This window comes from Emys orbicularis, chromosome 1, assembly GCF_028017835.1.
Source record: "Emys orbicularis isolate rEmyOrb1 chromosome 1, rEmyOrb1.hap1, whole genome shotgun sequence".
Classification (NCBI taxonomy): domain Eukaryota; kingdom Metazoa; phylum Chordata; order Testudines; family Emydidae; genus Emys; species Emys orbicularis.
The window spans coordinates 48,998,859-49,013,131 of record NC_088683.1 but is presented as its reverse complement, the minus strand read 5'-3'; the positions used below and the strand labels follow the sequence as shown (position 1 = coordinate 49,013,131).

The 14,273-nt window shown below is 43.5% G+C and overlaps 1 protein-coding gene across 1 annotated transcript in view; it reads right to left on the bottom strand.

The window, feature by feature from the left end:
• ANKRD26 (ankyrin repeat domain containing 26) overlaps positions 1–14,273 on the bottom strand; it is a 173,887-nt gene that overhangs the window by 102,218 nt on the left and 57,396 nt on the right. The window contains exons 14-17 of the mRNA XM_065405700.1: positions 13,632–13,734; positions 5,757–5,785; positions 5,570–5,657; positions 5,432–5,476 (exon numbers count right to left, since the gene is read on the bottom strand). Of these exons, the coding sequence (XP_065261772.1) occupies positions 5,432–5,476; positions 5,570–5,657; positions 5,757–5,785; positions 13,632–13,734 (265 nt within the window). The remainder of the gene's footprint in view (positions 1–5,431; positions 5,477–5,569; positions 5,658–5,756; positions 5,786–13,631; positions 13,735–14,273) is intronic.

Here is a 14,273-nt window from a genome sequence, read left to right as displayed (position 1 = left end):
GCATGGAATCACGTCCTCTGGCATGGTGGCCGAAGCATGAAGGAGCATCCGAATGTTTACCACATCTGGCATGTAAATAACTTGCAATGCTGGCTACAAAAGTGCCATGCAAACATCTGTTCTCGCTTTCAGGTGACTTTGTAAATAAGAAGCGGGCAGCATTATCTCCTGTAAATGTAAACAAACTTGTCTGTCTTAGCTGAACAAGAAGTAGGACTGAGTGGACTTGTAGACTCTAAAGTTTTACATTGTTTTGTTTTTGAGTGCAGTTATGTAACAAAAAACACTACACTTCTAAGTTGTACTTTCACGATAAAGACATTGCACTACCGTACTTGTATGAGGTGAATTGAAAAATACTATTGCTTTTGTTTATCATTTTTACAGTACAAATATTTGTAATAAAAATAATAATATAAAATGAGCAGAGTACACTTTATATTCTGTGTTGTAAGTGAAATCAATATATTTGAAGAGGTAGAAAAACATCCAAAAAATTTAATAAATTTCAATTGGTATTCTATTGTTTAACAGTGCGATTAAAACTGCGATTAATCGCGATTAATTTTTTTGATCACAATTAATGTTTTTGAGTGAATCGCGTGAGTTAACTGCGATTAATCGACAGCCCTACTTATTAACTTAACTGGGGTTGACAAACCTTCCACTTCAAGCAAAGCACTGAGTTGCTTTATGGCTAAAGTAAAACAAGCTTATTAACAAAGAGACATAGGTTTAAGTGATACCAAGTATAAGGGAAAAGGTTAGAAATGGTTACAAAAAATCAAAAGTAAAAATATGCTTCTACAACTGAATTTCAACTTATACTAGTCTTTTCTTCAAAGAAGTTTCTCACCAGTCATTCTTCCAGCATAGCTGGCCTGTCCTTTAGCCAGGACACAACAAATGGACCTCAAAGCGTCAGAGTGAGGACACAGAGTTGGAGCAACAGAAGCTTGCTGACCAGGACAAACACAGGAAGTTTGAACAGAAGAGGGGGATAAATCACACACACGAGACCTGGAGGAAGGACATAATGATGTGCCTGATCAGGTGCTAAGCACACAGACGGGTGTATTGTGGATCCCGTTACTCTGCCTGTAGCCTGAGTCACTATGGACACTAAAGGTTATTCTGTAATTCTGACTGTGGGAACGTGGGAAGTTTTGTTTTTTTCTTGATGTGCTATTTTCTGTAATGATATAACAAGGTTGAGCCCAAGGGCTAAGGTACAAGCCTGCCATGACCACACTCAGTGGTTAAGGATGTAAACCCTCACTGGGGAAACCGAGTCAGTGTTATGTATGTTTGTGGCACAGCTAAAAGGTGCTGTGGCCCAAGATCTGCTAGAATTAGTAGGACCCTAGCACAGATAGGTAAATAGCTATGAGCCAGCACTCCACTGAGAGCAGGGGAACTGAGGCACAGCTGGAAGATGTTGTGGCCCAAAAACTGCAGGAAGTGGTGAATCACTAGTACAGCTACGTAAATAGCTGTGGGCCAAGGCTCTTCTGGGAGCAGGGCTGAGTCAGGGTGGTAAGAGATCTGGTTTCATGCCTTTGGAACCTTTTGGCCTGAGTGACTCAGATGGGTGTGCAGCAACTGCTGGGGAAATAGAGATGGTAAAGAGGTGAAAAGGTGCCCCTTAACCTATGGGCTAAGGGGGATTTAGGACCAATGCCTAAGGAATAGCTTATTGTACTGCGTCAATGTCAGGGGGGAGGTGTGACAAAAATGCCCATTGGTGGTTCACTACTCTGCGTCAGCAACTTTTGTCAGGCCTGACATACTCACTACACTTCACACACTGTTGTCATAATTTGTCTCTAAAAGGTATCGTGTAAGGAATCATATACAACTGGTAACACCTGGCCCCAAAAATCATTGTGTAGTATATGTATAGTGTGTACAAAGAGTTATAAATACATGCTAGAATTATGTTCTTAAAATGTGTTTGACAAACAATGCATAAGCCCAGTCTGTCCAGGACAAAGGAATATGTATTTGTTTGTCTGACCAGCCTGGTCGTCAGGCAGAGACAATGAAGGTCCCAATACATACAAGGTAAATAAAGCTATCAAGCTAAAAAGTAGGGGAGAAGATAGCATAGAATTTACACCGCTGAAGGAGAAAGAAACTTTATCTGGGCTCATGTTTCAAAGAATACATTTCAAAAGTTTACTGGACCATGAAAAGAAAGGAAGAGAACCCCATAATTATCCTTCACTCAAATAGTCAAAGAAACCAAACACTTTGAGCTGTGTGTGTTAGGTCCTGGTTAAAGAATGGGCCAGCCATGTTGGAAGAATGCCAGTGATCAGACAAACTACTCTAGTTTCTTAAGTTGATTTTTAGTCTTAAAAACATATTTTTACTTCTGTTTGTAACCATTTCTACCTTATTCTTCATACTTGGTAACACTTAAACCTATGTCTTTTTATTAATACACTTGTTTTATTTTTACCATAAACCAGCTCAGTGCTTTGCTTGAAGTGGAAGGTTTGTCAACCCCAGTTAAGTTAATAAGCTGCTGTGTACTGTCACTTTAAAGGAGCAGCGAACTTAATAAGGTTTTGTGGATGCTACAGTCAGAGGGGCTGTGCACTGCAGAGAAAGGTGATTTGGGGTTGTGGAGTTCCCCCTGCAAAGGGAAACTGGGTGGTGGAAGCCAGGGTACAACTTGCATGCTAGCTGTTGATGTCAGAGCTGTGAGACACAACGGCATAGCATTTAAGGTACCCAGAGTTCCAAGGCAGATGTTGACTGAACACCATAACTGGCCTGGGTGAACCCATAAGTGTCACATTGGCATAGGCAGCAGGATTCACATACAACTTGCTATTTGAAAATTACACTTCAAGCAACAGTAAAATAGTTTTAAGTGATTCCCAAGTCAAAAGGCTGGAAACAATCAAAGAAAGATTACAACTTAATTATTTTCTGTTTATTATCTCAGGTGTGGAAACAGAACAAAGGAAGTTTAAAATTAGCAACTGTGAAACAACTGCAAATTTAGAGCTGGCTATATCGGAAAAGTAGCAAAAAGCCCTAAAATGAGAGGCTGAGAAAGCTGCACAAGAACACCAGAAATGAGAAGCCAAACAAAACAGACAGACATTTTTGGGGAAGAACACAGGGCTGAAAGGATTGTTGATGTCCCCCTGTAAAGAGTAATTTGGCAGTAGAATCCAGGGTGTGACCTGCCTGCTTGTATGCTAGCTGTTGGTGTCAGGGCAACAGCACAGCATTTAAGGTACCCAGGGATCCAAGGGAGGTGTCTGGCTGAACTCCTTACTGGCCTGCGTGAATCCTAATGCATCAAGTATCTTCTTCATTCTGTCTTTTCCAGGCTCGGCAAATGCAGGACATTTCCCTTCCCCCTAGATTTACAGAGTAATGAAATAGGGGCTCCTAGGCCCCTTGGACTCTGGAAACATCTAGGCCAGGGGTGGGCCAACTTTTTGGGCTGAGGGCCACATCTGGGTGGAGAAATTGTATGCAGGGCCAGGGCAGGGGGTTGCGGTGCATGAGGGAGTGCGGGGTGTGGGAGGGGATGCGGTGTGCAGGAACGGGCTCAGGGCAAGGGATTGGGGTAGAGGAGGGGTGCAGGGTGTATGAGGGGGCTCGGGGAAGGGGATTGGGGTGCAGGAGGGGTGTGGGGTGTACAAGGGGACTCAGGAAAGGGGTGCAGGAGGGGTACGGACTGCGGGAGAGGTTCAGGGCAGGGGGTTGGGGTGCAGTAGGGGACTCAGGGCAGGGGGTTGGGATGCAGGAAGGGTGCGGGGTGCGGCAGGGGGGTCAGGGCAGGAGGTTGGGGTGCAGGAGGGGTGTGAGGTGTACGAGGGGGCTCAGGGCAGGAGGTTGGGGTGCAGGAGGGGTGTGAGGTGTACGAGGGGGCTCAGGGCAGGAAGTTGGGGTGCAGGAGCGGTGCAGGGTGCACGAGGGGAATCAGGGCAGGGAGTTGGGGTGCAGGAGGGGTGTGAGGTGCAGGCAGGGGGCTTAGGGCAGGGAGTTGGGGGGCAGGGTACAGGAGGGGTTCGGGCTCTGGCCCGGCGCCACTTACCTCAAGCGGCTCCAGGGTGGCAGCGGCGCGCATTGGGGCCAGGGCAGGCTCCCTGCACGCCTGCCCTGTCCCCAGCCCCGTGCCGCTCCCGGAAGCACTGCGGCCCCTGGGGGTGGGGTGGGGGTGGGCGGAGGGCTCCGTATGTGCTGCCCTTGCCGTGCCTCCAGGTTCCTCCCCTGAAGCTCCCATTGGCCGCGGTTCCCCGTTCCCGGCCAATGGGAGCTGTGGGGGGCGGTGCCTGGAGGCAACACACGGAGCACTCTGCCCCCCCGCCCGGGGGCTGCAGGTACGTGGTGCCGGCGGCGCCGCGGGCCGGATCCAAAGCCCTGAGGGGCCGTATCCAGCCCGCGGGCCGTAGTTTGCCACCCCCGATCTAGCCACTAGTAACATGAGACCATCTCCATGCACATGAACTCTGCTTAAAGCCACTTTGAAACAAAGAAATATTTGTGAATGTTTCTCTCAAGGCTGAGAGATAATGTGAGAGATAATGTGAAACTGGAGAGAATAAGGTGTCGTGGAACTTACTGGAATACACTGAGCAGATGAACATTAAGAGCCAACAAAATATGCTACTAACTGCCCATCTGTTTGTTCTGCATTTGTAACACAATGGGATCCTGGTCTATTACTAGGGCTCTGTAGTGCTACTGTAATACAAATAATAAAGTATCCAACTCTTTCAGCTTCTTCCAAAAGAGCACATACTGCAAAAAGAAGAGAAAAATGGAAGCTCATGCTTTTAACACATTTTCTGCTCTCAAACTACAAGCGCACGTTTACAAATTTCTCTAAAAAGAAGCTTAGCCTCCATTGAATTCCAAGTGGGGAGAATTGAAGTACATTTTTTTTAAAAAAACAAAAAGAATTTGAGATCCTAAATCATAAACAGACTACATGTATGCTATATACTTCATTTACAATGCACTTCAAAATACATGAAAGTTCTCTCTTTTACTTACCTGCCTAGAACTGAGTCCAAGGTTTTGTATTCCCTCCATTTCAGTTGATATGCTTAACACCTAATTTTTGCAGCGGGAACACAGAACCCTGAATTCAGCTCTTGGCTGATTAATAAAAGAAAAAAAACACATTACAAATCAACGTAAATTAAACAAAATTAAAAATCCCTTAAGTCCACATTTTCTCTATACAAGATTTAGGATCTCAAACTCTGACTATATTTTTGGATCAGTTATTGCGTGTTCTTCAAGAAAGAATTAGCAAATGTCATAAGGTATGTTGTTAAAAGCACAGAATACTAACAAATTAAATATGAAAGTTTTATACATTGACTGTAAATCATTTTTGTATAAATTGCAATTAAAACATGTCAGTCAGAAAAAAGGACAAAACCCATATAAATACCTTCAATATCATCTGCATCATCTAAACCAAGTTCTTCCATTAAATCTTCAAAAGAAAAAAAATAAGCAATGTTTAAGATAAATATTTGTTAATGAAGATGCCCAGTCCCTCACCAAAATTTGATGTAGTGAATATTACCTGATTTTTGCCTTTTGCCAATCTCGATTCCCTTTGCAGGACAAGAAGAGGTGTCATGTGTTTCTAAAATTGCTTGAGTGGTCTTTGGCTATTATAGACAATCCAACACTCAAAAATTAAATAAAATTCAAAATAATGATATATTCTTTAATTGGTAAGACAAATTCTTAGCATGAATGACACTTACCTGTGAATCAAGAGTTTTTTCACAAAAACCTACAAAGAGGGGGGAGGAGAAAGTATTAACTAGTGTCTTTTAAAATCCTGAAGTGTAATAGTTATCAACTTCATGCAAAATTAGTACCTTGTGTGACAACTATGTATTGTCTATTTGCAACCATTGTTTTAATTCCACAAGACTTATTTTTAGTTAGGCTAAATATATCATAGCAAGCAGCACATGTTAGTATTATAGAAACACATGATTGTTCAAACATGCACCTCAGATTTCAAGTGACCAAGCTAGAGTAATTCATGTGAAGCAATAAGGCCATGCTGATTAACAGTACAAAAATAAAACCTTTATTCTTTCTTAGAAGGCAATAATTCATTTCCTGATTGGAAAGTTACAAAAGCCAAAGTGGAGTGGAGTAGTTTAATGTGTCATAAAGCAGTGCAACAGTACTATTATGATTATCCCACAAGTGTTTGTGTGTTGAAGAATCTCTATTTTCTGTAGATGGGAGGAGTCGGAGAAGAGTTATATGCAAGTACTGGCTTGACAAAGCCCTGGCTGGGATGATTTAGTTGGTGTTGGTCCTGCTTTGAGTAGGGTTTGGACTAGATGACCTCCCGAGGTCTCTTCCAACCCTAATCTTCTATGATTCTATGTAATCTCAGTTCAGTTATCTGGCACAAATTCTCAACATAGAGACCACTAAATTATGCCATCTCAGTTCAGTGATCCACAGATCAGTGTGCTTAGCTTACCAGGAATTAACAGAAACAACTCTTCTGTTTGGCTGTATTGTCCACTTTTAATACAATTCTCAATAACAGTTTCAACTTTTGTCTAGTGTAATATTTCCATAATGTGATCTACTGGCCTGTCTACACTTCTTGTAGCCTCTACCTTAGTCATCATATAGTTTCTTGATCCTCTTTTGCAAAGAGGAATATAAAATGTGTTAGAATGGATTATAGCATAATTTTAATACTACCAAAATTCAAGTGTTCTTATAAGCAACTATTACTTCATCTCAACAAAACTGCTGTCCAGTGATATGGTAATCTTTCTAATGCATTTCCACTATTGTCTTTTGATCTTTTTTAAAAGCATTTTATTTATTTTAGGGAAAGCAAAGCAACGGACTTCCCCAAGGCAACCCTGCAGTACAGGATTTCAAGCCTTCAAAAAGATGGAAAAGTTTTGGCTACAACCTGATGACATATGATATGAAATTTTCATTTAATTGTATCAATATGTTCATCATGTTCCAATGAGAGTGACAAAATCATAATTCTTTAGAGACAAAAATAGGAAGAAACATGCTGTCTTAGCAGTAGAACTTTCTTGCCCTCCTCATAAGCAAATGGTCACAGAGCACCATGCAGAAAGTTTATTATTTTAAGTATTAAGGTTTATGTATTATTTTTATCAAATAACATTTTATCCATTACTTTAGCTTCCAGGCAAAACAAAGAGAGAGATCAATATAAATATGCTGCATTAGGGGGGCTGTGTTGGTGAGTATCTGAGTGTCTGCTGCTGGGGCAGTTGGTCAGTTTGACCGTGTGCTTGATTGCTTGCTTGTTTGTTTGAAAAGTGTGAATTGGGAGTGCTTTGTTCCAGGTGGGCCTTGAGTGGGCCTGACTGGTATATAAGGGCAGTCAGCAGTGAACCAGCTGAGCGGCGAACAGCAGAGGCTAACAGAGGGAGTTTGCCTGGGAGTTCGCCTGGAGAGAGCTCACTGAGGCTTTCATCTGCAGGTTTCTCTGAGTGGTTCCTGCAACAGCTGAGGAAGCTCTTAAGAGGACAGGGATATGGAAGGTGAGCGATCAGCTGTTGTAACCTGCACAGGTTGTGCCATGTTTGTCTTTCTTCCACAGGACAGAAGCGACTTTGTCTGTACAAAGTGCAAGCTGGTCTCCATATTGGAAGAGAAGGTTCGAGGGCTGGAGAAACGAGTATCAACACTGCGTTGCATAAGGGAAAATGAAGATTTCCTGGACAGACGTCAGGAGATGCTTCTACGGCCACAATGTTCTGAAGATTCAGAGCAGGCACAGCAGGGACAGAAGGATTGTGAAGAGGTTTGGCAGCATGTGACTTCCAGAAGGAGAAAGAGGAGTGTCCATGCACCAGCAATGGAGATACAGGTGAGCAATCGTTTCCATGTTCTCTCCACAGGTACTAATGCGGAGAGTGGACTAGATGACCCATCTGAGGGAAGGGAGCAGAAGGAGACTCCACCGATTGGAAGGCAAAAGATGCACTGTCCTAGGGATGGGGGTTCCACGACCACCACTCCCAAGAGGAGGAGGAGGGTGGTGGTGGTCGGGGACTCCCTCCTCAGGGGGACTGAGTCATCTATCTGCCGCCCCGACCGGGAAAACCGAGAGGTCTGCTGCTTGCCAGGAGCTAGGATACACGATGTGACAGAGAGACTGCCGAGACTCATCAAGCCCTCGGATCGCTACCCCTTCCTGCTTCTCCATGTGGGCACCAATGATACTGCCAAGAATGACCTTGAGCGGATCACTGCAGACTACGTGGCTCTGGGAAGAAGGATAAAGGAGTTTGAGGCGCAAGTGGTGTTCTCGTCCATCCTCCCTGTGCAAGGAAAAGGCCTGGGTAGAGACCGTCGAATCGTGGAAGTCAATGAATGGCTACGCAGGTGGTGTCGGAGAGAAGGCTTTGGATTCTTCGACCATGGGATGGTGTTCCAAGAAGGAGGAGTGCTGGGCAGAGACGGGCTCCACCTAACGAAGAGAGGGAAGAGCATCTTCGCCAGCAGGCTGGCTAACCTAGTGAGGAGGGCTTTAAACTAGGTTCACCGGGGGAAGGAGACCAAAGCCCTGAGGTAAGTGGGGAAATGGGATCCTGGGAGGAAGCACAAGCAGGAGAGCGCAAGAGGGGAGGACTCCTGTCTCATGCTGAGAAAGAGGGACGATCGATGAGTTATCTTAAGTGCCTATACACAAATGCAAGAAGCCTGGGAAACAAGCAGGGAGAACTGGAAGTCCTGGCACAATCAGGGAACTATGATGCGATTGGAATAACAGAGACTTGGTGGGATAACTCACATGACTGGAGTACTGTCATGGATGGATATAAACTGTTCAGGAAGGACAGGCAGGGCAGAAAAGGTGGGGGAGTTGCGTTGTATGTAAGAGAGGAGTATGACTGCTCAGAGCTCCGATATGAAACTGCAGAAAAACCTGAGAGTCTCTGGATAAAGTTGAGAAGTGTGAGCAACAAGGGTGATGTCGTGGTTGGAGTCTGCTATAGACCACCAGACCAGGGGGATGAGGTGGATGAGGCTTTCTTCTGGCAACTAGCAGAAGTTGCTAGATCGCAGGCCCTGGTTCTCATGGGAGACTTTAATCACCCTGATATCTGCTGGGAGAGCAATACAGCGGTGCACAGACAATCCAGGAAGTTTTTGGAAAGTGTAGGGGACAATTTCCTGGTGCAAGTGCTGGAGGAACCAACTAGGGGCAGAGCTTTTCTTGACCTGCTGCTCACAAACAGGGAAGAATTAGTAGGGGAAGCAAAAGTGGATGGGAACCTGGGAGGCAGTGACCATGAGATGGTCGAGTTCAGGATCCTGACACAAGGAAGAAAGGAGAGCAGCAGAATACGGACCCTGGACTTCAGAAAAGCAGACTTTGACTCCCTCAGGGAACAGATGGGCAGGATCCCCTGGGAGAATAACATGAAGGGCAAAGGGGTCCAGGAGAGCTGGCTGTATTTTAAAGAATCCTTATTGCGGTTGCAGGAAAAAAACATCCCGATGTGTAGAAAGAATAGTAAATATGGCAGGCGACCAGCTTGGCTAAACAGTGAAATCCTTGCTGAACTTAAACGCAAAAAAGAAGCTTACAAGAAGTGGAAGATTGGACAAATGACCAGGGAGGAGTATAAAACTATTGCTCAGGCATGCAGGAATGAAATCAGGAAGGCCAAATCACACTTGGAGTTGCAGCTAGCAAGAGATGTTAAGAGTAACAAGAAAGGTTTCTTCAGGTATGTTAGCAACAAGAAGAAAGTCAAGGAAAGTGTGGGCCCCTTACTGAATGTGGGAGGCAACCTAGTGACCGAGGATGTGGAAAAAGCTAATGTACTCAATGATTTTTTTGCCTCTGTCTTCACAAACAAGGTCAGCTCCCAGACTGCTGCACTGGGCAGCACAATATGGGGAGAAGGTGACCAGCCCTATGTGGAGAAAGAAGTGGTTCGGGACTATTTAGAAAAACTGGATGTGCACAAGTCCATGGGGCCGGATGCGCTGCATCCGAGGGTGCTAAAGGAGTTGGCGGATGAGATTGCAGAGCCATTAGCCATTATTTTTGAAAACTCATGGCGATCGGGGGAGGTCCCGGATGACTGGAAAAAGGCTAATGTAGTGCCCATCTTTAAAAAAGGGAAGAAGGAGGATCCGGGGAACTACAGGCCAGTCAGCCTCACCTCAGTCCCTGGAAAAATCATGGAACAGGTCCTCAAGGAATCAATTATGAAACACTTAGAGGAGAGGAAAGTGAACAGTCAGCATGGATTCACCAAAGGGAAGTCGTGCCTGACTAACCTAATTGCCTTCTATGATGAGATAACTGGCTCTGTGGATGAGGGGAAAGCAGTGGATGTGTTATTCCTTGACTTTAGCAAAGCTTTTGATACAGTCTCCCACAGTATTCTTGCCGCCAAGTTAAAGAAATATGGGCTGGATGAATGGACTGTAAGGTGGATAGAAAGCTGGCTAGATCGTCGGGCTCAACGGGTAGTGATCAATGGCTCCATGTCTAGTTGGCAGCCGGTTTCAAGCGGAGTGCCCCAAGGGTTGGTCCTGGGGCCGGTTTTGTTTAATATCTTTATTAATGATCTGGAGGATGGCGTGGACTGCACTCTCAGCAAGTTTGCAGATGACACTAAACTAGGAGGCGTGGTAGATACACTAGAGGGTAGGGATCGGATACAGAGGGACCTAGACAAATTAGAGGATTGGGCCAAAAAAAACCTGATGAGGTTCAACAAGGATAAGTGCAGAGTCCTGCACTTAGGACGGAAGAATCCCATGCACTGCTACAGACTAGGGACCGAATGGCTAGGTAGCAGTTCTGCAGAAAAGGACCTAGGGGTCACAGTGGACGAGAAGCTGGATATGAGTCAACAGTGTGCTCTTGTTGCCAAGAAGGCTAACGGCATTTTGGGCTGTATAAGTAGGGGCATTGCCAGCAGATCGATGAACGTGATCGTTCCCCTTTATTCGACATTGGTGAGGCCTCATCTGGAATACTGTGTCCAATTTTGGGCCCCACACTACAAGAAGGATGTGGAAAAATTGGAAAGAGTCCAGCGGAGGGCAACAAAAATGATTAGGGGTCTGGAGCACATGACTTATGAGGAGAGGCTGAGGGAACTGGGATTGTTTAGTCTCCAGAAGAGAAGAATGAGGGGGGATTTGATAGCAGCCTTCAACTACCTGAAGGGAGGTTCCAAAGAGGATGGAGCTCGGCTGTTCTCAGTGGTGGCAGATGACAGAACAAGGAGCAATGGTCTCAAGTTGCAGTGGGGGAGGTCCAGGTTGGATATTAGGAAACACTATTTCACTAGGAGGGTGGTGAAGCACTGGAATGCGTTACCTAGGGAGGTGGTGGAGTCTCCTTCCTTGGAGGTTTTTAAGGCACGGCTTGACAAAGCCCTGGCTGGGATGATTTAGTTGGGAATTGGTCCTGCTTTGAGCAGGGGGTTGGACTAGATGACCTCTTGAGGTCCCTTCCAACCCTGATATTCTATGATTCTATGAAAAGTAGCTACCAAGTATTACCCTTTTGTGCTCAACGTTCACCCACCAGGAAAAGTCAAGAAATTCAGAAGAGGACAGATATTACCAACAAAGTTTAGAGAATCAGGCAGATGCTGGGTTGAAAACAGTCAGTCTTTGCTCTACAGGCTAACAGATTTGAACTCTGGCTAACCAGCAGAGGTAGCAAGTTCCATAGCCCAGAACTTTCAAATGAGAACAGTTTCTTCCAATCCTCAAGAGTGCACTTCTGGGGACAGTAAGCAAAAGTACATCAGGTATCTCAGACATTTTGCTGGTGCAAAGAGAACAAGAAGAGGCTTGATTCTTAATAGTGGATTGGCATAGCACAGGGGTTCTCAAACTGGGGGTCATGATCCCTCAGGGGGTCACAGGGTAATTACATGGGGGGTCGCGAGCTGTCAGCCTCCACCCCAAACCCTGCTTTGCCTCCAGCATTTATAATGGCGTTCAATATATAAAAAACATGTTTTTAATTTATAAGGGGGGATCTCAGAGGCTGTGTAAAAGGTGTCACCAGTACAAAAGTTTGAGAACCCCTGGCATAGCAGATTGGAACTCTACATCAGATGGGGGCAGGGAGAAAAGGCACAGATCCGGATCTGGCAAAGTTACACCCAACAGAGAGTTTCTCCCATGGTCTCTCTGTTGAGAATTTGTGGCCAGATTACAGTCCCTTTATGTGCCTGAGCAGTGCCAAAGAGCCACAGCACTCCAGAAAATCTGGTCCGACATGTCCAAAATTGTCCAGCTCTAAGCCATGTAGGGCTTTACAGACTGACAAATAACATTAATTGCAGCCAAAACCACTGGAATGAATGAAGAATAAGGATGATGGGTCCAGCTGGACCTGCTCCACTAACCAGGTAGACCACCAAATTCTGCACAAACTGAAACAGAGTGGTAAGGTAGCTTTAAGTATTGCACAATTATACTAATCAAGATGTGAGGTGTCAAATGTCTTGAACAATCGAAAGACATCTGTAACTATTAACCATTATTTTGTGCAATGTTCATATTGTTATTCTTTTTTACTATTGAATAGAGCAATAATCTTTTACGGTGCTTTACTGAAAGATTATTTAGCACACTAAAGGGATACAACTATGGACTTCTCATTTGCCATTTGAACTGTTAAGAAAATTAGACTTCTCAGATGCCAAGTACTACCCTTTCTGGACTCAGAAATAAATTAGTATTCATAGATAAAGTGTGAATTCAGAAAATGAAAAAAATCATATATTTCCAAGAAAATTATCTACTTCATTCACTCCTTTCTATCTAGAACCATCTGTTAAGCTCTGGAAAGTGGAATATTTGAAAATATAAATGCAATGGATCCAAAGTAGCTAGGCACTGAGAGTACCATTTATGAGATGCACAGATGCTAAGCAAATAAAATACTTAACATCTGTCTTTGCCTCTGGGAGTTCACCCAAATCTTCCTTCCCCCTTAGGTTTCTCACTCTCAGGATGGAGATTATGAGGTCCTCAAGTAATATACAATGGATGATCTCAAGTCATTCAGAGTCAGACATTCTATCAAGCCAAAAACTCCCCATCTCTCTATAACTTTCATAGGCTAAACCTCCTGGGCTAATAAAACTATAGAGAGGAAAGAAATATAACAGCAGCAAATCATAACACTTTTTGACCATAAAAAAATATCTCATACCATCTTTTCTGTCAGAAAAAACTTTCTATACAAATAAATAACCTGAACCATGTCAAGGTTTTGAAGAACAAGAGTCTAGTGAAAATACAGTTTGAGCTACTAAGGAGAGTAACATTCCAATTACTACCCATTTTAGCTGCTAGTCAATGGCCAAGGACATACAAACTACCACAGTTCCTCTGAAATGGATCATCTCCTGAATGAATGTCAAAGCATTTTCTGCTCTTATCAAGAGTAAAAAAAACAAATCTATCAATAATGACAATTAACCAGCAGTTTTTTATTGCCACTGAGAGAACAACCCACTCCTTTTTTTGAAGAATTCCTAAGGCGTACATATAAAATTAAGCTTATTTTATAAAAGCTCATGAAATATGGATAATAATACAAATGATAAAATTACCTTCATTTGGTTCCTCAAAAATACTCTGCATGTGTGTGTCAGTTCTGATAGCAGATGAAATTAACAGGTTGACTGGTAGTTTTCTTGGGCTTTCAGAAGCACACTGGTTAATTAAAAACATGCATGATAACCTGGATACAATTAATTTTTAATTGCTTTCCACAGAAAAAGTATAAATATTTTTAGTTGCTGGGTATCAGCAATGATTTACAACCAAACATTTTTGTGCGCTACCCAGTATACATAGAACTCATGTATTTCTGAAAAAACTTTGGAAAAGGAATGTCATAATATAGACTATTTTAAAATCATAATACTTATTAATATTTTTCATTAAAGTGTTAATAAAATGCTAGTTAAAATTTCTGTCAATTAAGATGTCTGAACTAGCCTTGATAAACACAGAAGAAGTGGTAACATGAAGTAAGGAAATAAGATAAATTAAAAAAAAAAAGACAAAAAAAAAAAGACTGCTTGAATAATAATTGCAGTTCTTTACAATGACTGTTTGTATCTCTATACTGTAGGTGCAGGTGATGTTCATGTCCTCAGCACACAAGTCTATGGGAGTTGTGCATGCACCCTACGATAATCAACAGGCCCACAGCTACACAGGGAATACTATGAGGAGGACTGAAGAAA